Raw genomic sequence first — 25,939 nt, forward strand, 5'->3', positions numbered from 1 at the left:
ACTGCTCCCCGGCTCCCAGAGCGCCCCTGGTTAGTCCTCAGAGGAGCTGGGGGGTCTCGGAGGCTGCTGTGTTGCTAACAGTGCACTGTACAAGGTGTTCCAGATGGGCTCGGTAATGCCGCTTGTTCCTTCAGAGCTGTAAGCTGAAAACTGACCTGACTTTGGCAGGCTAGGTCAATCGGTACATGAATTGTATTCACATAGAGATGAATGGAATAGGTGTTTTGTTGCCTGGCTTCACTGAGATGAATGTGCTCCGAGTGCTCTGTGTTCTGCTCTGGCAATATACTGTAAATAAAACAATCATAGAACCATGGAATGGGTTGGGTTGGAAGGGAGCTTAAAGCTCATCCAGCTCCAACCCCTGCCACAGGCAGGGACACCGTCCATCACAGCAGCTTGCTCTAAGCCCCTTCCAGGGGCTTGAACACTGCCAGGGATGGTTACTTGAAGACTTCATACAAAACTCTGGGATTTGCAGCTGTTTTATTTTAATACTCAGATGAAAGAGAGAGGAGACAGAAAAAGGGAATTAAAGAGCAGCAGTAGAAAGCCAATGATGCCAAAATCCTTCCTCAGGTGTTAGTGCCTTTAGCAGGACAGATTCTTGAGTCACATACTTATTTATCTAACATATTCAGTCCTTAGCTAGTTGCTTTCAACTTGTTTGGCACTGTTAGTAGAAGTTGTTTTCAAAAAGGCTAGTTTGAAACACAAATGTTTGGAACACAAACCTTGTGTTTGTGAAAGGTAAAAAGAGCCACAGCTAAATTCGCTAGTGATTGAGGCGGAGACAGTCCTTTCCCATCCTTCCCACCAGGAGAAACTGGTGGAATCAGGAAATACTGCTCTGAGTTGTGGATAAACAGCAGACTGGTCCCTGTTAACCTCTAGTATTGGTAGGATTGTTCACTCTAATATTCCTATTTAGTTTGCAAGCTGTGGACTAAAGGGGGAATGAAAAACAGCAAGTTGATATAAAAGTGCCATATAATTACAATACTTGCTGTGCTACTCTTTCCAATCACTGCATAAGCTCAGAGGCGGGGTGTTCACCTGGGCCAGGGTCTTTTTTGACCTGTGGGTGTGATTTTTAGTATTATAATGAAGACAGTTCACTTCAGGACACCTTAAAAGTCAGTTTCATTGCCAAGCTGGTTAATCAAACGGTCACTTTGCCCAGCTGTCAGGTAACTCGTTCTTGGTATAATCCATCCTGGATGTGCTCCTTTGATCTTTTAAACAGAATCAAGTCCTGGTTTTACTCATGAACTCCTTATTGTCAATGAAGGCCATGCTGACCCATGTTCAAGATCCTAGTATGTACATTAACTATACCAGATGTACAATATACATCACTGCTGTCGAGGGGACGGGATTTCTCTGTCATCCCACTTGTTGGAGGAGCTAGGGACAGGACTTCATGTCGATTTGGAGGATGCAAACCACACAGAGCAGCGCTGAGGCCAGCCTGGTGTGGAAATGGCGGCGCTGGTCTCGCACGGGGGCACAGCCCGGCTGCGGGGTTAGGGGCAGCCGGCGCTCTGGACCCGGGACGGGCTGAGCTCCCGCTGGCCGGCCCCGCTCCGTGTCCGGCACCATTTCGGTGCCGTGCCCGGAACCCGCGCTACCGGAGGGAAATGGCGGCGCCCGGAGCCGGGACACCGCGGGGCGGCTGCCGGAGCCGCGGCCCCGCCTGCTCACGGGCGTTGGGGCGGTGCCGGCGCGGCCCTGGCGAGGGATGGCGGCGGCGCGGAGAGCGCGGGCTGCGGACCCCCGCTCTGTGTTCATGCGGGAGGTGGCGGAGCCGGGCCCCGCCGTGCCGCAGGGTCTGATCCGGGCGGCTCGGAAGAGCGGGCAGCTGAACCTGTCGGGCCGGAACCTCAGTGAGGGTGAGCGCGGGCAGCCGGGCTCGTCCCGCGGGGAGCTCGCCGCTGCCGCCTGGAGCGGCGGAGCGGCTTGCGGCGGGAACGCACCGCTCCTTGTTCTCCCTGTAGCGGGCGATTCCAGCCCTCCGTCCCGCACCTCAGCCGCGCCGAGCCGGGGCTGCTGTCTCACTGCAGGCGGCGGTGCTGCGGGGGGTCCGGGGCCTGCTGCGGAGGGGTGAGAGCCCAGGGGAGAGTGGCTGCTCCTGGGCCGGGCCCTCGGCGCTTCCGAAAGCCGCAGCTGTGGGATCATGTGCTCTGTGTGCTGGGCGATCCCGCGGGCTTATGTGCCTTCTGTGCCTTGGTTTACGCTAGGCAGTGCCATCCGGGCAGGACAGGAAAGGTACAGAGGGAGCAACAGCAATGAATGCTTCCTGCCGTCTGCAGATGAACTTAATTTTGGCTGTTTCTGACAGATTTGCATCACCTTGTTATTGTCAGGTCTGGAAAAATGTCTGTAGAAACCCAGTTGCCCATATGTGTGTATGAAAAGCATTATAATGGTGTAAATTTGAGAGTAAGCACCTGAAGATTTCGGTTGACACGTGTGTGTTTGTCTGTGTAGTGCCTCAGCATGTGTGGCGGATAAATTTGGATACTCCAGAGGAAGCTCATCAGAATCTCTCTTTCGGTGCTGCGGATCGCTGGTGGGAGCAAACAGATCTGACCAAGCTGATACTGGCCTCAAACAAGCTGCAATGTCTTTCAGAGGATGTCAAACTTCTGCCTGCACTCACTGTTCTGGATGTAAGTACAGTGATACCATTACAGTAGGACTGTGCTCTCCCTGTAGAAGGGGGAGTAAACAGAGCCTTAGATCTTTGTTTTTCATTTCCCTGCAGCAGTGGATGTGTAGAAGTGCACTTGTATATTCTCATGGTACAGAAAAGGTTGTTTCAGATCACTCATATCAGTTTATACGCTGATAGTGGGTGCTGTTCTGTAGAAAGATCATATCTACTCTGTGTTTTATTAAGTAGAATTTTGCAACTTGGCAGTTGCAGTGCTGCTGTTGATACTTGCTTTGAGGCATGCACATAGCTTTTACTGTACACTTTTTTTAGTGTGAGGTGTCCCTGCCCATGGCAGGGGGGTTGGAACTAGATGATCTTGAGGTCCTTTCCAACCCTAACTATTCTATGATTCTAAAATTACTCTGTGTTTAGGTTAGCTTGATTTGTTTCTGGGGTAGGGAAAGGACACCTACACAGTACAAATTAGTAACTGTATGCTCAAAACTTTCTTTTCCAGGTGCATGATAATCAACTGACATCACTGCCTTCTGCTTTAGGACAGTTAGAGAATCTTCAGAAACTTGATGTCAGGTAAATTACATGTTATAAAACTGGAATGTGAGAAATTCCACAGTTACTTTGACAGGGTGAATAAGAGATTGCAGGATATCAAGTATTCTTTAAGATACTGATTTCAGGTTTTTAACAAGAGAATATTAGTAGATTGAGAATTGTAAGTTTTGGATCTAAAATGATAACCTTAGGTTTGTTAAAGTTATTTTCACTGATATGCAAAGCCATGGTCTCACTTGGAGGGTGAAAACTGATATTTTGAATAAGCACAGAAAAGCGGTATCTGCATTCATTTGCTTTGTTCTGGCAGCTTTGAGTATAAACATACTTTTTGTCATGAAAAATATACATTGTAAAGAATTGTATTTTTCTCATTCATGCTGGAAAGTTCATCATCTTCTGTTTGCTGGAGTAGTTTTGTAAACTAGTGCACAAGGAGAAGGAGAGTATGCTGCCTCTGTGTATGTGAAATACATCAAACAAAGATCCTGCTGGGATACAGCAAATTCAGATGAGGATAAAAGAGATTCTTGAAGAAATAAACAGAATTAATTTCTTCCAGGAAACTAATCCATTGTGGCAGGCTGTGGCATTTGTAGGAGACAGATTTTTTCTTCAAGGTGATGGTATCCTGAGCAGCAAGTACAAGTGCAGGCTGCAGCGTGGGAGTGGGTCGCAGAAGCCTTTCTCCCTCTGGATGGAATTAATAGTCTGTGCCAGCACGTAATTCCCCGTGCTGGGTGTGCTCCATGTTCTGTGCTCTAGGCTCTGAAGAGTTTGTGTTTCAACAGGCCATGGGTGCCTGAGATCACCCTGCTGATAGCGGTGATGGTAGGATCAGGTAACAGGAGTGTCTGTATCCAGTTACCTCCTGAAAACTCAGTAGTTGCTTTTCCCTTTGTGTTTAGCCACAACAAACTGAAAAGTATCCCAGAAGAGCTGCTGCAGCTGTCACATTTGAAGAGCCTCCTTCTTCACCACAATGAGCTGAGCATCTTGCCAGATGGGTTTGGCCAACTTGTCAGTTTAGAGGAATTAGTAAGTTGCAACTCTTTGAAAAATGTTTATTTGTGCAGAAGGGCTGATTTACCCACGTTTTGTTACTGCTGATTAAAACCCTCTATATCTAAGGTAACAGAACTTTGTGAATGTTCTAAGGACTTACGTAGGTTGTCAGTTTCAGTTACTACATGGTGGGTTGTTGGTTTGCTGTTTCCTTGTTTGAAACCAAGTTTTGCTCTTGGTTTGCCAAATATTGTAAGAAAAATCAAATCCTTTGTGATCTCTTAGTCACAGGAGACTTGTTTCTTCTATTCACATTCCTACCAGGTTGATCCTGAAGATGTCAGCCGTCTCATTTTAATGTTCTGCCAGTAATTAACTTTGCAGTAGTCGTACTCATGGGATATTTTAAACAACTATATTTCTAGCCTCTTTCTCTCTTTTTTTTTTTTAATCTTCAGGATGTGTCCAACAACCATCTCACGGACATTCCAACAAGTTTTGCTCTGCTCGTTAACTTGGTGCGACTCAATCTGGCTTGTAACCAGCTCCAGAGCCTGCCTGCTGACCTCAGTGCCATGAAAAGTAAATCAGTTTCCCCAGATGCCATGCAGCCCTTTCTGTACTTGTGTTCAGAAATGTAGTGCATGTTATTCAGGTTTTAAGAAATACGTGCTTAAAGAGTTACTGTGTTCTCAAGAGTATTAGTTCAGAGTGATTTAAAAAAGTCACCTACAGCTACTGTATATTCAAGTTGAGTCCTCTTATGGTTCGTATTTCTTGATAAATGGGGTGTGGAATAATCAGAAAGGTGTAAAGTATAAGGATTAATGTAGTTTTGCTTAGAGGTTATTAGCCTTATGGCTGCAATAAGGAATCTGACTTTTTTTTTTTCTCTAATGCATAGTTTGAGTGGAAAATAAGGCATAAATGAGAGAGAGTTAAAATTACTGGAGAGGAAAATACATAAATTGGAGTGACAAAGTTGACTTGTAACATTTGAATGTTAAATATCAAGCTGAGTAGTGGTTGATATGAAATGCAAATTTTAATAGCTGAGGCAGCTTTACAGGAGCAGCTTTTATAAGTGCTGTAGAAATGACTTGCAGATCTTTCTGAGATGGTCTGCAATGCTTAGACCCTTTATTGACAACAGTGAGGTTTTGGCAGTGTCACCGAAAGCATTCCAGAATGTTCTGTGAAGAATAAGTGAAAAGCAGATGCCTTCGTTTCAGAAACATTGATGCTGACTGATTTGATATCTTCCAAAATTCTGTCTGGCAAAATGTTCTTCTGCTTATTTTAAACCCCAGGATATTTATGCTTCCATACAATGCAATTTTTATGTTCTGTTACTTTTCTGTTTGTCACTGCACACTTCTTTCTGTAGGCTTGAGACAACTGGATTGTACTAAAAACTACCTGGAAACGGTACCTTCTAAACTTGCAACTATGGCATCTTTGGAACAACTTTATCTGAGAAAGAATAAACTGCGTTCCTTACCAGAATTTCCCTCCTGCAAGTTACTGAAGGTAAGGTCTGAAATGGTTGGTATGACGTATTTTGGTACAGAAAATATTATATTTTCTGTAAACTTAAAATAACAATTTAAACATAAATTCTTGTGAAGTGCTGTGATCAAAAGTTATGTTTAAAACTCTGTTAAATACATCCCTATCTGCAGTTACTCTTATAGTCCATATTGGTGTCCTGGGTTGAGCAGCAGCAGTCATTTTTCTCCTTCTTAGGAGCTAGTACAGTGCTGTGTTTTGATCTTTTGGCCTTGGAACAGTGCTGATAATGCCAATGTTTTCAGTTGCTGCTCGAATGTTTGGTCTGGCCAAGGATTTTCTGAGCCTCATGCTCTGCCAGGGAGGAGGGGAGGCTGGGAGGAAGCAGAGACAGGACACCTGACCCAAACTAGCCAAAGAGGTATTCCATACCACAGCACGTCATGCCCAGGATGTAACTTGGAGTGACCCGGAAGGGGTAGAGGGACTGCAGGGTTGGAGGAGGTATCGGTCGGTGCTTGGCTGGGGGGAGTGGGGTGAGTTATTGGTCGGCTGGTGTTGTATTCTTTCCTCTTGTTATTTCCTTTAGCACTATTATTGTTGGTGGTAGCAGTAGTGATTTGTGTTATACCTTAGTTACTGGGCTGTTCTTATCTCAACCCGTGGGAGTTGCATTCTTTTTGATTCTCCTCTCCGTCCCTCCAGAAGCAGGGGGAGGGCAAGAAGGGGGGGGGGAGTGAGTAAAAGAGGTTTGTGGTTGGGTTTAAACCACGACAATTGGTCAATCCTGAGATCATGTGGGAGAGAAATTTGCAGCAGTACTCTTCAGATTTGGGAAAGAAAAGAAATATTTAGAAGAGGAATGACTGAAAACTGGATCTAGTGTTGCCTTGCTACAGTTATTTTTTCTCTCTAGGAACATTTTCTAGATAAATTTACTTTGTTCATAATCATTTTCTTCATTTGTAACTGCAGAGAAAGTATACTTTTTATTTCTCCTTTTAGGATAATCAGATCTTCCGTATATTTTGCAGCCTTAATTCCCAGTATGTTTAAAATTGAAAATTGCCTGTTTCAGAACATCAGAAGTTGGTTACTCAACTAATAACAGCAAAATGAATGGGCCAAGTGAATGCCTATACCACTGCGTTGTTCCCAATGCCAACGTCAATCACAGAGTGCACATGCTTTAGTTGTGCATAACTCTGAACTCAGTAGTTGAAATTCCAAGCTTTTTCAGCATTTTGTAACGAAATTATTTCCAATTACATTTCCAATAGGGAGAAGGGGAGCTACCCTCTCAACTTCCAATAACTTGGAAATTAAGAAGCTTCTTGAGTAAAAGCATTGTCAAGTTCTTGAAGATGGAGCAAATTTATTCCTAGCTTGGAACTCAAAGCTGGGGGTTCCAGGGTGGTGTCAAAAAGCTAAGTTCAGACTAGTGTGCCTGGATCTTTGGAGACTTTGATATTTCATATGCAGATGAAAGGCAATTGAGATCTAAATTTTCTCCACATCACTGCATATTTTTGCCAATGTCATGATTTAGGAGATCAGTAAGTTATAGTTTTAATAGAGTAACATAATTGTGGGTGATCTTTGTTTCCATAGGAATTGCATGCTGGTGAAAATCAGATTGAAATAGTAAATGCAGAGAATCTGAAGCATCTGATTTCCCTTTCTGTACTGGAACTCAGAGACAACAAGATAAAATCAATTCCTGATGAAATCACTCTGCTTCAGAAGCTGGAGCGACTTGACCTCTCCAACAATGATATCAGTAGGTAATATTAAAAACTGCATTGTGGCTGTGATGAGGCGCAGCTAATGACATGTGATGACAGCTCATTCTGTAGCTCCTGCATTGCACTTTGTGATACGTAATTAAAAAAGGACTTGATCATAAAATGAAGGAGCCCTTTCTATGTTGTGTAATTTATTAATTATATGTTCTGTATCTCTTTACCTGAGCCTGAGCTTCAGAGTACCATGCCATCTGACAGACGATTGCCAAATCCTCTTAGAAATTGTTTTGAGGCTGCTCTGAAATGTTTCCATTTGCAGGTTGCCTTACACACTGGGGAACCTTCCCCAGTTGAAATTCCTGGCATTAGAAGGAAATCCTTTGAGGACTATTCGAAGAGACCTTCTGCAAGTAAGCACTAGAGACAGCATATAAAGTTTGGTGTTGTTGCTTATGTACATTATCTTGGTTGTGTAGCCAGAACATTAGAAACAATCAGAATACATCCAGATTCCACATAGCCTTTGAAACTTTTATCCGCCTCTTGTCTGTGCATATTGTGATTTGGGTGCTGTTTCCACTGGAGTCTGATGCAGTGCGTAAGACTGTGAGGACTGTGGAGTAAAGGAGGTTGTTGCATCATAAGACCTGTTTCAGATTTGCCTCAGAAGTTGTAATATATATTGCAAATGAAACAATGGATGTCTGGGAAAAGAAGGATAGTTCAGCTGTCTCCTGCCTAATCTGCAGCAGTCACAGTTCCTTGCAATGCTATGTGAGTACTATACATCAGGCTTTTCCTAGAGGAGTGTGGATGTTTGTTCTTCATCTCCTACTCACCTGATTTAAGATTCTACAATCCATCTCCAAAGTATTCGATGGCAGATGCATTTTGGGCAATGACAATCTAATGTACTACCTTTTGTTTAGGATAACCTGCACCTCAGACCTGTGCTCTTTGTGTAGGTAACCAGCCGAGAGTGAAGGTGTGAGATGTGCATGAGGAAACGAGTACATAGGGCAGGAGGGAGGCTGGAGCATAGGCACTGGTGCTGCTATAGAATTTCCTCTTTGTTCCCCAGCAGGCCCCTCTTCTCATAGGAGTTACATATGTTCCTGTGGTTTTACCAGTGTTATAAAGTAAAAGCTTACAAAGCTTTGGGATTCTCTAAAAATAAGCAACACTGAAGACTGTTGAAAGGGAATTTTGTAGTATCTGTCAGAAGAGAGAAAACGTGTATCTGATTAACTGAGCACTGTATGCACTAAATTGACGAGCAGGGCTTCAGTGGATGAAGTCATACATGATTCCAGAGTTCAAAGTTGGCTTAAAATGTACGTGCAAAGGATTGTGAGTTAGGATTCCTGGTTACTTAACTTCTGGTACCATGGCTTCCAAGGGTTTACTGTCTTTCAAATGTAGGAGCACAGATGTGTGTAACTTCCTGTGTGTATTTCAGATTTGTAGCAATGAGAGGTACATGGATTCCATCACAGTGTTTTATACTTGCACTGTCTTGATCCATTACCAACACCGTAATTTCATATAACTGCAATTTTAAATGGTTATCTAGATTTTTTACACTTGATTTAGAGGAGTAATTGCTGAAGCTTGTGCGGTTCCACAGGCACTTAGAAGCAGGGAAATGCTGAGATTATGGATTGGCAGGGCCTAGGGGTAAGAACAGTCTCGCAGGCACCTATTCTCCTCTTGTCCATCCCTGCTCCAGCTCATCAGTCCCTGTTTCTCAGGCTTCTTGTTCTGGTCCTAAACTTATTCTTGTTTCTTGGTGCATTTCCAGTCAGTTTCTGTTAAATTCTGGTCTCTCCTTTTTGCACAACTTACCATCACCTGGCTGTTGAGCTGTGTCTTACCTACTCTTCTCTCCGTGCAAGCCATGTGACTGTTACTCAGCTTCCCCTTTGACCTTCAGGTTTTTCTTAAAAGCTTCCTGGTTCTTCTATACTGGCTTCCCTCTACTTGCTCAGTACATGTCTGCAGTCACTCCTGGTCTCCTCAGGTCTCTCTTTCTCAGTCTTTTATCTCCTGTTTCTGTCATCTCATCAGATCCCAGGTGAGAGTTCCTTCCTTTCCAGCTTCCACGTTTTCTTTGTTCCCTCTGCATTCAGATCAACCAGTCTCTTACTGCATGTAACACAGATGTCAGCTAGAAGGGAATATGTTAATTTGTATTCAGCAGTTTAGTTCAGTCCCTGGTTTTAAAGCATTTAAAATCATAAGGAAAACATAGCTTTATCCTAAACCAAATGGGCTAGAGGAGGTTATGCTTACTTACTAGTAGACTGTGCAGCCAGTAGCTGTGTTTGACCAGTAGAAGATGTTACGAGAGGACTGAAAGTCAAACCTTTGGAGAGCTAAGCTGTTAAAAATCTATGCAAATGATGTCAGCCACAGTGTTTTCCCAGTATTTATCATTTTGGACATAAAAAGTTAGCAGAACACTGAACAGTCAGCTTCCCTGAGAAGTTTTACATGTCTGCTCCAAAGCACAATTATGCTAGACCTTTGTAAATGTAAGATTAAGTTCATTTGAACATTTTTCCTTGCGCTTGGAACTGCCTATCTGCTTCAGACACAGAGCTAAAACTATGGAGCCTGAGGTCAGGCTGGAGTATGGAACCAAACTTGTAAATAAGCAAGCTCAAAGTTGCTGCGAAGAGGGATTTTCTGTGGGAAGCATTAGGTGGGTTTTAGTCACCAGTGCTGTGGGCTCTACATGTGTGACTGGAATTGTCATTACTCACTGTCAGAACAGCTACATAGACACTGCCTGGCAAAGACTTTCCTGACTTTATTTTTTTCTTTATTTTGAAGAAAGGCACCCAGGAGCTTCTGAAATACCTGAGAAGCAAAATCCAAGGTATGTTGCTCTGTTGCATTACATTTTGAAGAGAATCTAAGAAATTAAAATGAATTAGAACCTACTGGGGGTGTCTGTTTAAATCCAAGTTTCTCCAGTTACCCTGCAATTACTCTGAGTTTTCTTTACTCAGCAGTTTGCTCTTACATTTCTGTGCTGTTCCTTTTACTTTATTAGATAATGCTGACTGGCAGACATTCATTGTTGAGGAGTATCATTTAGAAAAATAATGTTTAGTCTTTTTCCCCTGGTTCCTTTTTGCATTTTACATGCAGAATTCCAGTAGCTTCTCTTATTTCGTCTCTGAACATGATGGCAAGTTTACATAAGGCAAAACGACTGAGTTCACGGGTCATATCATATGGAAGTGATTGTGCTGCACTTAAATGGCAAAATATGCTTAACCTCTTAATTTAGAAAGGGCCTTGATAATTCATGCAAGCAGCCTTTATTGAAAATGGTACGTGGGAATTTTCCTTTTGGTTCAATGGGTTTTCTCTCCCTCTGCCAGAGGATGGCAGTATTAGTTAGGCTACTGCAGCATGTAAAATTGCTTCAGAACATCAGGTTCCATGCAAATGTGACATATTAACATGACAAAAATTAATTGAATGCCAGAGTACATGCTCAGAAGCTTATCTGGTGAAGTACAGTAGATAATGTAATTGTGGGTAATAAAATTAGCTGATGTCCTGCTCAACAGCAATGCTTATGAGTTTATTCTGTGTGCTATGGCATCTAAGCTGGAGCTAAAACAGTAGGAGTGCTGTTTCTGTAGAGGTTTAAATGGGGGAAGAAAGCTTGGGTTTGACCCTTTTGACCTTCCCTAGTGAAAGGACAACTAGTTGTGGTTAGGCACAATTGTTAGTAGACTCCTGTTAGTGACTGCTGCCAGTTTCCAAGGAGTTTTGTTCAACTTCTTTTAGTGGAAGTTGGATTTATCACTGGTTTAGACTTCCAGCTGCGCTTCACCCTGACTACGCGTGTGAGTCCCTAGGATGTGAGGGCGCACCTCAGGTGTGCAGAGCCAGTACATTTAAACTGCATTTCTTAAATATTCCAAGTAGCCCTTGCAACACCAGGGGCTTTTCTGTGTGATTGTAACAGAGGAGGGTGTGATGATGGTTTATAAATATTAATGTTGTGGCCAGATTTGCTGTTCTGGAGACAGTAGATCTAGATCATCATTTCTAGCCCAAATTCCCTGTTTGCTTCTAGCTCCCTCCCCCATGGAGGCAGCTGCCTACACAAGTTCTTTACTAGTGTAGCATTTCCATTACTCCCTGGCCTATCTTTTAAAATTCACATCAACCCCTCTCCTTCTCACCCCTCCTAAAAACCAAACAAACCAGAAACCCGAGATTACAGAGAACCTTTACTAGAAAATACTTGGAAATATTCTGAATCAGTTAATATCCAATTGAGCAGGAATACAGGAAGAATTAAAAGGGGTGGTGGCAGGTGACTAGGGGCATGAAAACTCTCTGTCTAGGACACCACATCTGCCTGCAGGCTGCAGTCTGTGTGACTGTACATGTTTGTTACCTGTAGATGATGTAACCAGCTCAAATGAGGAGCCTCCTGTGACAGCCATGACACTTCCAAGTGAGTCCAGGATTAACATGCACGCCATAACCACATTGAAACTGTTGGAATACAGGTATGTGTGTTGAAATACTGCCTATTTCTAAGGTTATAAGAACACTTGTATTTTTTTCCTTTTTTTTGAGTCCTTATGACATATATCAACTTGTGTGCAAATCCTGCTGCATTTGTGCAATTTTCACTTCAATATGTATGCTCAGGAATAGACAGGTTTGAATTGCAGAGTTTTAATTATTTGTTTGTATTATCAAATATTCCACAGTAATATTAATTTTAAATCACTGAAACACTTCATACCTTCAGGTGCTTTTAGTACCTTTTAAACTTCCTTAGCAATTTCCATTAAGTATCAGAACACCATGTGGTACGTGAGTTTCTCCAGTTAGTTCTTAAATGTAACCAGCAACGTGAGTTGTTAGGTTGGGAAGGGGGAAGAAAACCTGATATGCTGAGAACTGCTGAGTGAAATGCAAAGTGCTGCTGAAGGCTGGACGTGGCAGGGACCTCAGTGGTGAAAGGGCTGGTGTGGCTTTGGTCACCACAAATGTTTAAGAGCCCCACAGTGAGTAGTTACCTGTCATTGTGCTGGGGGTGTTTCCTTAGCTGAGAGGGGGAAGCCTGTTTCATGCCAATCTTGCCATGCTTTCTGGCCCAACATGCAGCATCCACAGGTTTGTTGAGGTAGTGGCATAACTCAGCTCTTACTGACTTTTCTTAAGTATGGTATCAGATCAGTGCACCAATGTGAAATGATATGTCACCCAGATGCCCCATAACATGGCACAGTGATTAGTAGCTTTCTGATTAACAGCTTTTCAAGAATTTCAGGTTGTAGATATTTATCTATTCTACTATTCATCCTCTGAAAGATGAAAATGTCTGGCTAATAAACAGGAAACATTTGACTTGTTTGTGTTACTCAGCGAAATGCTTTCCATTGTTCAGTGAGAAACAGGCAGCTGTGATTCCTGATGAAATGTTCAATGCAGTCAGAAGCAATCCTGTCACCACAGTCAACTTCAGCAAAAACCAGCTGAGTGAAGTTCCTCCAAGGTACTGTTGTGAAGGTTATTCTCTCTGCATGCCTTTCTTTCCTACTTTTGTTCCTCAGCATCCTGTGGTATTCCTCATCAAGTGTATTTACGCTTCATGCTATGCATTTGTTTGTGGACCCGCAGGCACACAAACAAAAGTATAATTGAGATGCTGGATAATATACTCATGTTTCTAGTATGAGTAGCATGCTGCGGGTCACTGATGGACAGGAAGATGGCAGTAAAAAGAAGCTTGGTTCTACTCAGTGGTGCTTTCATTGCATACTGGTTTTCATCTCGCTTTGCTAAGCATTATTGAGGTGAATTGAGGGGGGTGGATGTGACCTCTCACAATGTGCTGGTGCTTAACCACACTGGGGGATTGTTTTCTCTACGGAGCAGTTTTTTTCCTATGTGAAGATAATATGTGTGGATCCACCACTTCTTTGTCATAGAGCCATAGAATGGTTTGGGTTGGAAGGAACCTTAATGCTTATCTAGTTCCAACCCCTGCCACGGACAGGGACACCTGCCACTAGAGCAGCTTGCTCCAAGCCCCTCTGTCCAACCTGGCCTTGAACACTGCCAGGGATGGGGCAGCCACAGATTCTCTGGGCACCCTGTGCCAGCGCCTCAGCACCTTCACAGGGAAGAGCTTCTGCCTAAGAGCTCATCTCAGTCTCCCTTGTTTCATTTTGAACCCATCACCCCTTGTCCTATTGCTACAATCCCCAATGAAGAGTCCCTTTCTAGAATCCTTGTAGCCCCCTTCAGACACTGGAAGCTGCTCTGAGGTGTCTACGCAGCTTCTCTTCTCCAGGCTGAACAGCCCTAATGTTTTCAGCCTGTCTTGGTATGGGAGGTTCTCCAGCCCTTGATCATCCTTGTGGTCTTCTCTGGACTTGCTCTGACTGCTGCATGTCCTTCTTACGTTGAGGACACCAGAAATGCACACAGTGTTGCAAGTGGGGTTTGATTGGTCTTACTGAGCAATAACTGTACTGTACCTGGGGTTCTATTTAAATTCAGTTTCTTCAGGAAGCATAATTGTTTGTTTGGTTGTTTTTTTTAAGGATGCCTGAACAGTTTCTGTGCCTTTCTTCTTGTTAGGTTTTGTGTCCCATCACACAGCATTCTGTGTTATTGCACTTGTTATGTCATCACAGTCAGGGAAAAGGTTTCTCTTGGCACAAATGGGAATAAATAGCATTTTTGTTTATGGAGGAAGGTTACTTCATCTCTGGTAGCCCAAGAAAATCATGAAAACTTTTTTTAGGCTAGCAACACATTTGTGGGTGGAACTGATTTCCATTCTTGGACACAAGTGTGCTGCACATTTAACCTTTAGCACATAGAACTTGAAGAGATGCGATCTCATTCTCACAGTTAAAACTCTTTTCAGTTCAGTTTCTAGAATCAATTTAGTGAGGTGGTGCTTGTGCGTCCCACACTTTTCCCTGTGCTGGAGGCTGTTGTGTTCACTGGGGTAGGTGTGGGTGTGCAGCTGCTGGATGCCAGAGAATTCAGTGGCATCCAGGTGGGAGAGATGAGTATTTTCTCATTTAATTATCTTCTGGGTTTAGCGCTAAAGCGGAGGTTGTTACAGGGATTCAGCAGCTGACTTTTGGATCTGTTAAATACTGTACACCAAAGCGTCTGAATATAATACCTTTTTACAAGAAGCAGCAAATGCTGTTTCCTGGGATTTGTAATGGCAGAAGAGTGGAACAGAAAGACCTAGGTGTTTTCTAAGGTCCCTTCCAACCCAAACCATTCTATGCTTCTAAAAGAACAATCTCATTTTGTTTGTTTGACTGCTGAAGAACATGGGTTAAAACACTTCCAGGGCAGAAGATGGCAGTGATGGTCATCTCTGCCATGGCTTCTGCAGTACCTCTCAGCTGCAGTGAAGTCAGTAGTTTTTTGTAATAAAATTTGCTCTGTTTATCACTGAGAGAAAATTTACCGTTCTGATAGCTTCAGATGAGCTCTGTCTTCACATCAAGTGAAGGCTCCAGGACAGGCAGCCTTCACAGGTGAAGGTTCCATTGTCTTCGCTGAGAATTGCTCCTGAAATGTCAGGAAGCACAGAGTGTCCTGGAGTTGTAGAATACCTCAAGGTTTGGGTTTTTTTCAGTAACTTAGACAATAGAATACAAACCTGAGCTTGCATAATAAAAACATACTCATATTTGGTTTCAGGATTGTGGAGCTGAAAGACTCAGTTTGTGATCTCAGCCTGGCCTTCAATAAAATCTCCTCCATTTCCCCTGAGCTTTGCATGCTCCATAAATTGACACATTTGGATATCAGGTTTGTGACGTGTGTTGGACTTCCTTTCTGGGTAACTCATTTTCATGCCTGTTTAAACAACCATCTGTTATAGCAGTACTGAAATAATTCTTCGTATCCCGAACTGCCTCCACGGCATTGGGTGCCTGGCAAATCGGAAGCATCAAGTGGCCTAGATTTAGGCATTGGTTAAAGAAAACCACACAACCCAAGTGGACAAGCTCTGAGCCTTGCTGTGATGAAATGTCTGGCTTCAGTCATTAGAAAGTTCTGAGAGATGTGAAGTTGCTATTTAAAAACAGCCCCCACCACCCCACAGAAGAAACTCACACCAGGAAATCCTGGAGGGCAGCTGGGAAGTAGGACAGTGACGGTACAAAGCTTGTCATGCTGGCTGTGGGTACTTTGTTTGCAAGAGAGAGTTACTGTCATTTTACCTTCTCTAACTCCTGAAAAATGCTCACTGCATTTGTGCAGACACCAGGATTAGCTTATTGGTGTTTGTTACCTTTGGTATTTCACAAAGCTCAGTTGCAGAGACAGGCATTTGCTTTGGCCTAATATAATGTATCCTGCCTGTGCCTGGAGAGAGTGAGGCGCCACCAAGACAAAGGGACAGGAGCATCTCTGCTATGATGAGAGTCTTAAGTCTCGGAATTTAGGTCTACGTTTGGGCATCTTTTAGTGAGTGGTCTTTATTGTCCTGGAATGGCTCTTGATGTCAAACTCAGGACAGACCTTCTTTATCCTTACAAACCCCTTGTATTTAAGAAGCTTCCAAATGGCTTCCTGCTGTGGAAAACACCATAGTAACCATAGCCAGAAATTGCTACAGCAATGGGATACCAGGGTAAATGAATTTTGAAGCAGTTTAGAATTATTCTGCTGCTTCACTTTGGCACCAGGACCTGCGCAGTTTCATCAGCTGTCCTCTGAACCCCCAGAGCAGACTTGCCAGGCAGCTTTGTGGAGCTGTTTGTTAGATGCTTTGAAATACTTGGGAGTATTTAGAGGATAGACTTTGCGTCTCCTACTGACAGGAATGAGAACGGAAACCTGACTTGTGTTAGCAATCATCTGTACTTGGGCATGGTCTTAACCACTTTATGAGACCCTATGTTGGCACTGAGGAATGTACACATTCTGTCTTGGTGGATCCTTAACTAAAACTTTGTAGAAGTTAGTGATTATTGTTTGTCCTTATTTGATACACAGAAATAATTTCTTGACATCTCTACCTGAGGCAATGGAGGCACTGACAAGATTGCAAATAATAAATCTTTCTTTTAATAGGTGAGAACTATTTATATATTTTTTAATATAATAACTAAAATAAGTGGGCTGAATTGAATATGATTTTCCTGTGATGTGAGGGGGCACTTGATCAATTGGCTGTGGGGTTAAAACTGGTGCAGTGAATCTGCTTCTCTACACAATGGATAGTGTAGTTTTGGAACTTTCTGTCACAGAAATTTTTTGGTTGAAAAAGGAATTAAAGAATCTTGTGATCAGTGCATCCCACCACAGACCCCAACTGGACTGCTCTCTGGCAGCCAGAGTACAGCAGGACCCTGGGATGGAGGAACAGGAGGGGAATGGGCTGCAGGAAGCAGATGACTGGTGCTCTGGAGAGCATCTGCTTTCACTGCTGCTACCCAGACAGGGCTGGGCTGGGTTAGACTGGAGCCCTCTGCCCCTGCCCCAGCAGGATGGAGGGAGCTGACTGTTCTCCTGATGGTGGTACACCCCTGGGTCATGTTCTGTGAGGCACACCAACCTTACTCAGTGACCACGGTTGGCCTGTGACACCGTTAGAGGTGCTGAGCTGCCACTGCACACATTTCACTGACTTCTTTCCCTGTGTGCCAGCTAAGATAATGGATGCTGTCTCCTTTCAGAGCAACCTTAACCATTTCATAGAATCATAGAATCATAGAATAGTTAGGGTTGGAAAGGACCTCAAGATCATCTAGTTCCAACCTTCAATGCTGTCTGATTTTAAAGGCTGCTAATATTTTTAATGCCCTACTTCTGACTTTCATTGTTTTGCCTCCTTCTGCTTCTTGAAGACTTAAAGTATTTCCCAGTGTCCTATATCGCATCCCAGCGCTGGAGACGATCCTGCTAGCTAACAATCAGGTTGGGGCCATAGACCCTCTGCAGCTACAGAAGATGGACAAGCTGGGAACACTGGACCTTCAGAATAATGACCTCCTTCAGGTGCCACCAGAGCTTGGAAACTGTGAAATGCTGAGGTGTGTTGTGTGGGTGGTGACATGGTTTAGGAAACAGATTCTGACCCATTTCTTCAGGGCATGTGTTATCAGAGGAAAAGGCACTAATTGGCAGTGTATTATTGTGTAGGTCTCAGTGCACAAAAAGGGGCTCTCTTACCGCTTGTAAACCAGTGTAATTTCTTCCGTGTTTATTCAATAGGGGGGGAGTTGTGTCATGATTTTAATGACAATGGAAAGAGTGTGATGGTCTGTGCAAATCTCGTCTTAGAGCCTAAGGTGGTTATGTAGAGACACACTGGTGGTGCACCTACAGACCAGCCAGGCAGGGAGCTGCTGCACTGTCAGCCTATACATTTAGCTCTGTATACAACTTGGTATAAGAGGCAGGATGATAGCCTCTGAATAACATATGAAGAGTCATGACTCTGGATGTCCCTGCATAATACACCTCAAAGATAACAGGCGTAAGCAGTCTGTCTTGTCAGAACAACACAATCCTGGTCCTTGGGGTTTCCCCCTTTAAGGACACTGGAGAGACTTCAGAGAAGTCTCAAGGGAGACCTTATAGCGGCTCCCAGTGCTTAAAGGGACCAGCAAGAAAGCTGGAGATGGGCTTTGGACAAGGGTCTGTAGGGACAAGACAAGGGGGAATGGCTTTAAACTGCCAGGGGGGTTAGTGTGAACAAGGGAAGCAGGAACTAAAATTATTTTTATAGAAGAGGAATTAAGAATTTCAAAAGCATTTCAGATCCATATGGAGTGTGTGACTGTGTTGGTACAAGCAGTAGCTGGGTTTCCCTCTGTTGTTCCAGGACACTCCTGCTGGAGGGCAATCCTTTCCGCACGCCACGGGCAGCCATCCTGGCCAAAGGAACTGCCGCGGTGCTGGAGTACCTGCGGAGCCGCATTCCCACCTGATGCACCAGCACAGGCGCTGGCCAGCCTGGGCCATCCCAGTGCAACTGAAGCACTGCCCTATCTGACCAAATGCCATGGGGTTTTCCTGCCTTCCTTCTCCTCTGTCAATTCCCTGTTACCCTGCCTGTGCCAGGAAGCATTTGTAGCAGGAACCGTCTATGAACTCTTTTCTCCTTGAGCTGCATGTTTCAAGAGTGCATTTTAAAGTACTACACCACATGTTTACACTTTTTGTGATAAAGGATGCCACTGCGAGCTGCCTTCAGTAATGTGACAATTTTTTTTCTACAATCAAGCTGATTTTTAAATGGAATTGTCAACATCCAAGTAGTTGAACAAAAGCCAGAAGTAACCACTTTGCTTTTGTATGCCTATTTTATAACCTCCCCCAAGGTATTTAGTCTCTCTCTCCGTTGCTGCCTCAGTGGTGAATCTGTATGTGATAAAGGCCTTCAGCCCTGCAGCTATGCAGTGAAGGTATATTTGAGGTGTGCTGTGGGCTGTGTGTGCCATACCTGAACATAAGCAGACTGTGGTCGATGGTGGTAGCTACACTGACCAATAAACACTCCCTGGTGGCTGTTTGGTTTGGTTTAATTTGAGTATATACTGTAATTAAGTTGTGTAGCTGGTAATGTTCAGATAGATACTTTCATTTTCTCTTTAAATGTGCTTCCATGTCCTGAAAGCAATACCTTTAGTGGTGACAGTAACGCATCACGGCTGTTAGTAATGGCAGTGGGAGGGCTGCTTGTTCTGGGACAGCAGATCCATTGCTTCTCCATCAGGCAGCTCCAGGCGGATGAATGGGAAGAGGCAGCAGGTACCAGAGGGGCTGTTGTAGGGGGGGGGTTGTTTCTCAGGCTGAGCTCACCAAGGGGGAAGAGGCACCTGTCCCATGGCTGTGTTGCCCTATGTCAGGTGTAGATGCCAAGGTACCTGTTTTGCTGCTGACACTTGAGCAGCATCATCTCTGTCTTCCCAGTACTGCCCTGTCCTTTGCTGCCAGCAGACTGTTTAATGCTGTCCCTGTGGATGACTACTACTTCTAACTGCGAACTGCTGACTTTTGTGCAATGAAGAACAAGTGTTTAAGTGAAGCTTTAGAAGCAGAATTACACCTCACTTCTCTCTTCAGCTGTATGAAGGCTGAAGGGCTGATGTGGAATGGAGTTGCTGTCTGTGGTACATGTTTATAAGGGAAAAATGCAGGTTATGGAAGCATTTTCCTTTCTCCACCCAACCTCTCTATAATAGCAGAATTAACGTCATTCAACATTAAGCTTTCCAGGTTTTGGATGTGTTCAGAGGTAACATAAAATACAGTGACCTGATCCTCCTCAGGTTTAACAGCACCTCAGTGAGAGGGTCTGATGTACCTTGTGCATGGCTACACTGACCGTGGCTGGTAGAGATGGACCAGACCAGGCCAGCATGGCTGGAGCCAGAGACCTGCAGCAGGTACTGACCTGCTCCAGAGCAAAAGGGGCTGGGAGGCTGCAGAGAGGGAAGAGGAAGGAGTTTCCTGTGAGAAATACCCGCTAGTGTTGCGTGCAGAAGGAATGATGGTGGGTTTGAGCTCAGACATGTCAGGAGATGCTCTGTGGTTACTTGGGGGATGGAACTGCAGCTGCTTTCCCACCCTCATGCCTCTCTTGTTCTCCCATCTCTCCTACAGCATTTGTACCTACAGAGCAGTGAATGCTGAGCTGCTCCACACACGTGCAGCAGCCCCCTCTTCATATCTGATGTCTCACCTGCAGCTGTGACTGACGAGGGGAGCTGCTCCATTTCCAAGGCTCTGGTAATTGCAGAGTCTCTCCCTCAGCCTCCACTCGGTTTGCTGGTGGATGAGGCTGAGGGGGAAGGCACAGGGCTGCCATGCGATGGGTCACCCCCAAACAACTCGCTCCCAACAGCCTTCTCTGAGAACTCAGCTCCCTTCCAGCAGTAAAAATGACAAGCTTAATTACAATAAGGTGACATTTTTATTATTTATACAATAAAGAGACTTTTTAATGTTATTCAAAACACTTCTTTAAATACTGAAAAAGTTGGGTACACCAAAGCCGAAAAATGGCTCTGCTATACACTGCACAGCATTGGTTTAGTCCCTGTAGTTGTTCTATGTACAGCAGCATCTGCAAAATGCATTCGAAACACAATATGCACCTTACGGGGGGTGTCATACATGGAGGGGGGGACGGGGTGGATACAACCGGCGTGTGCAAATTAACCCACCAGAGAAGTGATTGCACTGATCAAGAGAGTTAAAATAGAGTTCTGAAGTACCTTTTTGCACATAAAATGAAGCAGCTTTTCAAGTTCAGTAAGTCTTTATACTGCAAAAAACATTAAGTACATTCACAATCTATGTTAGTAAAGTAGTAAATATTTCTTCATTCAGCCTTATTTACATTAATACTGTAATTAAACTGAAAAGTACAGTTAGTAATTTGTAATATAGCAATCTTTGAACACATACAAAAATGACCATTTTCTGTATATAATTTAAGCTCAAAATCACAATTATCTCAAAATATTAATTACAATACAGCCATCTCCATCATAATTAAACATGTCTTTTATAAAATGGTAAAATCTTTAACAAAGTAAGCTGTTGGCTACAGTACTCACAAGTAGAAAACTGAACCGATGGGAGCATCTGCTCTGCGGGAGTGGGGGGCGAAGCTGCCCGCACCAGCCCAGCGGCTGCAGGGCCCCGGGGGGACACTGCGACCCCTTGTGTGCCATGGGGCTGGGGCTGGGCAGTGGGAATGCTGAACGCAATGCAATGGTGGCACTTGCTTCCAGCCCACTCGCTGGAACTGCCCAGGGAGAGGATTGGCAAAAATCTTTATTTTTAAACCCTTTTTGAATGGTTTTAATAGAAACTGCTCCTGACATTTGCTTTTCCTGCTGCTGCCACCCACCTGTGCCCCAGCCTGGCCTCTGGGAACTGCACGGCTTGTGCCCACCATCTCCAAATGTGTTCAAACCAAAACCAAACCAAACCAAACCATCAGTTAATCCGTATCCTATCCAAACTACTGGCCTGAAAGTTGTATCGTCGTGTTGTATTCACACTGGGAATAAAGCCTCAAATCCGACTGGCTGGAAATGGAATCATCTTTATGTGCTTGCTTAAAGTTCAGGTTTTGATGGCAGAAGACCGGGGAATGTGGAGGTGGAAGGGAGCTCAGCTGCAGGGAACGCTTGATTTTTGGCAATCCTAGTGTGGAGTCCACCAGCCTCAGCCCCTGCAGCCCCTGACTTGCACCTCTGGGGCTCTGGGGAGATTGATACTCATGTCAAATCCTGATCCTGCTTTTACAGGGCTCACCGGTGGTGGGATGGGGAGCACTGTGGTGGAACACAGCACCCCACATCAGCCCAGCCTGCAAGAGCCTCAGCTCCAACTCCGCTCCATTAGAGGTCAGTCCCCCCGATAAATATCCCCAACAGCCCCTTGTTCAGGCACTGACCCCGCTCCTCTGGAGAGCAGAGCCTGCTCCTGAGTGGGCCAGAACGCCTGGGGTTCCATTTAACACTGACTTTGCATTTACTGTTGCATATATCTCCACCAGATATATACATATATACACCCACAGCTATAAATAAGCGCTTTTGAGTTGCTCAAGGTAACTAAGTGCTATATTACAAGCCAGAGAGCTTTAACCAAGGAAAGGCTTTACATTCCAAGTGCTGACTAGCAACAGCAAACCAATCTCCAGAACATTTCATACTCACTTCAGTTGGTGTTTTTGCTCCTGCAGATTAGTGGTGGTCTGTAACACCAGTGATTGCACTTTTCAGGTGTCCAGGGCTTGTCATTCTTGCTCAGATAAAGACCACACTGAAAAAACCTCAGCCAACTTCCAGGCTGAGCATCACCAGTGCAGCCCTGGAATGGCTGATTGCTGTCCTGGGTGCACTGTGTGCCCAGCATGGGGAACACGGCCCTCAGTTTTACTCTCAGCTGTCCCCTGCACCTCAGCTTTGTCCCTCCTCCACCAGGTACCTGCACCAGGACGCTGCCGGGCACCGTGTCCCTGGCTGGCAGAGCCTGTCCTCACCTCGGGAGCTGGCGTAGTGCCGTGAAACACAGATAGATATAGACATGGACGTGCTAAAAAATACCTTGTAAAACATCAAAACCAATCTGAAGATGTTAAATGATCACTATAATGAACAACTGGCTTTTAAATAATGACCGTTCATCAACACCCAAGTAAAAACTGCAAGCTGGGAATGGGAAAATGGGTAAATTATTAAGACTGGAGAGTCCTGTGGGCTTCCCATGGTCTGAGCTTCCCCTTTGTCTCAAAATAAGCAGCTTTTTTTCCTTTTCCTCTGTTTTTCTTCCTTCTTTCCCCTTAGGAGCCGCCTTCCAACAAGGCAGCAGAAAAGCAAAGGCCTTCCTGCCAGTCTGTGCTGGGCACCACTGTATGCTATGGGGAGGAACCGGAGCAGTGGCACTGACCACTGAGCTCCTTAAAACCTGTTGTAAAATGAGCATATGGGAATAACCTTGCAGGCTTCCTTCTGTAAGCTAGCCCTTCCCTGAGGATCGTTAGTTAAATAAGTGTTTATTGCATGGAGAAATCTAAAAAGCACAAAGCAGGGAAAGCATCTGCCTCTTGTGGCCGTGCTTGCCTGGGTCTGAATCCATTCACACGCACAGAAGTGAACCCACACATGGAATTCACCTCAGGGGGAATGTCACTGCCTCCACACTTGCCCTATAATCACATTTAGTAAATAACATAAAATATAATCATTATGTGCAAAGCACACACGTAACCTGGTACCTGACCTGCAAACGGGGCTGCAGGTGATCGTGTCTGGGACGTTACAGGAGACCTGCCAGGGAAGACAAGAGGTGCGGGGTGTATTTTGAAGGATCATTGGGAAACTCCTAAGTAGTCCATTAAGTAAGGTTAATTACTCACAATACTACTGCTAGCTAAACATTTCAGCCCATCTGAATAGAAATGATGCCAGCAAGAATGTATTTGGTATTTTGGGGCAGTGGGGTTGCTGTTAAAGCTTCACTATGGTATGTTTGAGAGCCTAAACATCCCCCAGCCCCCCTCATGAGCTGGTGGGAGGTTTGGCCAAGTTAGGGACTAGAACATGACATTCCACTGCACTAACCTGGCTTCACTGTATTTCATTATAATCCATTAAGGAAAGCACTTGGCAGCCCTGGAACACAGCCCTGCACACAGCCTGACTGGTGACGCCAACCATGCGTTGGGTCTGATGAACTTGGTGTGCAGGAAAAGAACAGAGCACAAACTGGCACCAACAAGTGGCTGCGCGTGGGGGCACACTCACAAGAGTGATTTTCCACATGAAAAGCCAAAGGCAGCTTCAGAGAGGGATTTAGGTGCGAAAACATTCATGTAGGGACCTAATCCCCATTCAACGTAATTACAAGCTACGTAGGTGTCTGCGGTTTCCTGAACATGATGTTGAATAAATTCTTATGGATTTTAAAGGGCAATGGGGACTCAGGAATGGAAATTTTGGCCTTGGAAATGTCAGGGGAATTCGAGACATTTTGGATGGGCTCAGCCAGAGCTGGTGTGACCTGATGGCACGTTAGGAAATCACATCCACGTGACAGGAAACAAAGCTGAAAAAATGGAGCAAGTAACAATCCAGCCCCAGCTCTTGCGAATCCAGTGAGCTCTTTCAGCGGGTGGTATCACTAAGATTTTCATTTACTGATAAGTATTAATTACTTAAATTGATGTTCTGAATATCATAAAATAACTTCTTCAAACTGGAAAACTTAGGATAAGCTTTGGCTGTAGCTCAGCGGCGCCCGCTGGTGTCTGGCAATGCCAGCAGCACCATGGTGCTGTCACTTGGAGCACTTGGTTGGATGAGGGCAGATTCACACGAGGTGGGCTTGGAATTTATGTTTCATTAATATTTATACAGATAAGCTTAATTTCTCTAGTTGCTGGAGGAGAAGGAGGGAGATACAAGATGTAGGAGGGAGAGGCTGCTCCATCCCTGGCAGTGTTCAAGGCCAGGCTGGAGCCCTGGGGGCTTGGAGCAAGCTGCTCCAGTGGAAGGTGTCCCTGCCCGTGGCAGGGGTTTGGAACTGGAGGAGCTTTAAGGTCCCTTCCAACATGCAACAGCCAGTGCACTGGGAGCTTATGTGCAAATGCGAAGTGTCGCTTCCCAGATGATGGCTAAAGAGCTCCCATGGCAGAGGTGAACCCAAGAATAGTCATCCCGATGGGCTTAGCAGCTGCCATAGAGTCAGAAAAAAAGGGGGAAAAAAAAATCCCCAAATCTGGTGCTTCCTAACATCACTAGGGGATGGTTCCTGATGCACCTTTTTACTGACTAATCTGTGATCTACTTTTTATGTGTGGGGTGCTTTGTCTCCTCTTCCACGTGCACACGTGGTCACAGAACCACCACCCTCTCCCAGCACCAAGTGACTGCCAGGTCCCAGTAGCTGCAGCAGTTTTCCTTTCTCCCAGTTTACCTTGATATGGGCATAAGCCCTTGGCACATCAACCTGCCTGAGCGGGAGCTGCCGGTACAGGTGTGCTCCAGTGGTGGCAGGGACACACTGGCTGGTAGGAATGCTGATGGCACCTTGTGCTGCTCAGTCCTTCCACCCGCTGCACCCGGCGTGCAGCCGGGCTGCCCTGGCTGCAGTTACACCAGGGTGCAGCAGACAGGCGCTGCATGTCACAGCCCTGTTTAGTCTGAACAGAATTACCCCAGTCAGCATGTGCCTGATGGGAGAGCAGGAAGGGTGAGGATTCTAGAGGCTCTTGCAAGCAGCAAAGTGCAGTGTTCTGGCCATGTCCTTGTGCTACAGCTGCACTCCTCTGCCTTGAGTTTCTAACCCAGGTGGAAAAGATAGATGTAAGGGAGCCTGGCCCTCCCAGAGCGTGCTCTGGCTCTCTGTTCAGGCCAGTGTGAGCGGTGCCATCAGGTCAGAGGGAAGTGGATCCCCATAAGACCCGTTTCTTACATTTCTCACATTTCTCCATCTTGCCATTGGTTACACACACGACTGACGCCTGTGACAGCAGCAGTTCTGTGCTGTCAGGATGCTCTGTTGGGACAGCTCTGGGATGTGGACGTGAAGGGTTTTCCAGCTTCACACTTGCATTGGGAAGCTTTCCCCAGGCCAGGCCAGGCCAGCATCACCCCTGGGACTGAACCTGCTCCCCCTGAGCCACATTACCCACCTGAAGGAATATACAAAGGTTGAAGCCTCCCTGACAGTGACACAGCGACCGGGGAGAGCACGGCTGGACCAGCGTGAAAACACAGAACAGGGTAAGACTGGGAGGCACAGGGAATGGAACTAAAGAGCCTGTCATTAAATTAAAACCTGAAATAATGAAATCAGCAGCAACAAAAGGTGCTTTTACTGCCACCCATCACAACCTTCTTCCATTTGTGACCATACCTGCCTGAACTCATTGCTCGTCCACCAA

At 45.0% G+C, this 25,939-nt stretch overlaps 1 protein-coding gene across 1 annotated transcript; it reads left to right on the forward strand.

Moving 5' to 3' along the window:
• Positions 1 to 1,625: 1,625 nt before the first annotated feature.
• Positions 1,626 to 19,055, forward strand: LRRC40 (leucine rich repeat containing 40). The gene is given in 16 exon segments (XM_065673051.1): positions 1,626 to 1,736; positions 1,739 to 1,892; positions 2,491 to 2,672; positions 3,177 to 3,250; positions 4,141 to 4,270; positions 4,696 to 4,819; positions 5,625 to 5,767; positions 7,358 to 7,530; positions 7,811 to 7,901; positions 10,327 to 10,372; positions 11,924 to 12,032; positions 12,923 to 13,030; positions 15,214 to 15,324; positions 16,519 to 16,596; positions 17,373 to 17,558; positions 18,353 to 19,055. Coding segments are annotated over 16 exon segments (1,911 nt in total). The 5' UTR covers positions 1,626 to 1,640; the 3' UTR covers positions 18,459 to 19,055.
• The last annotated feature ends 6,884 nt before the right edge of the window (positions 19,056 to 25,939 follow it).

Source organism: Lathamus discolor, chromosome 3 (assembly GCF_037157495.1).
Source record: "Lathamus discolor isolate bLatDis1 chromosome 3, bLatDis1.hap1, whole genome shotgun sequence".
Lineage (NCBI taxonomy): Eukaryota > Metazoa > Chordata > Aves > Psittaciformes > Psittacidae > Lathamus > Lathamus discolor.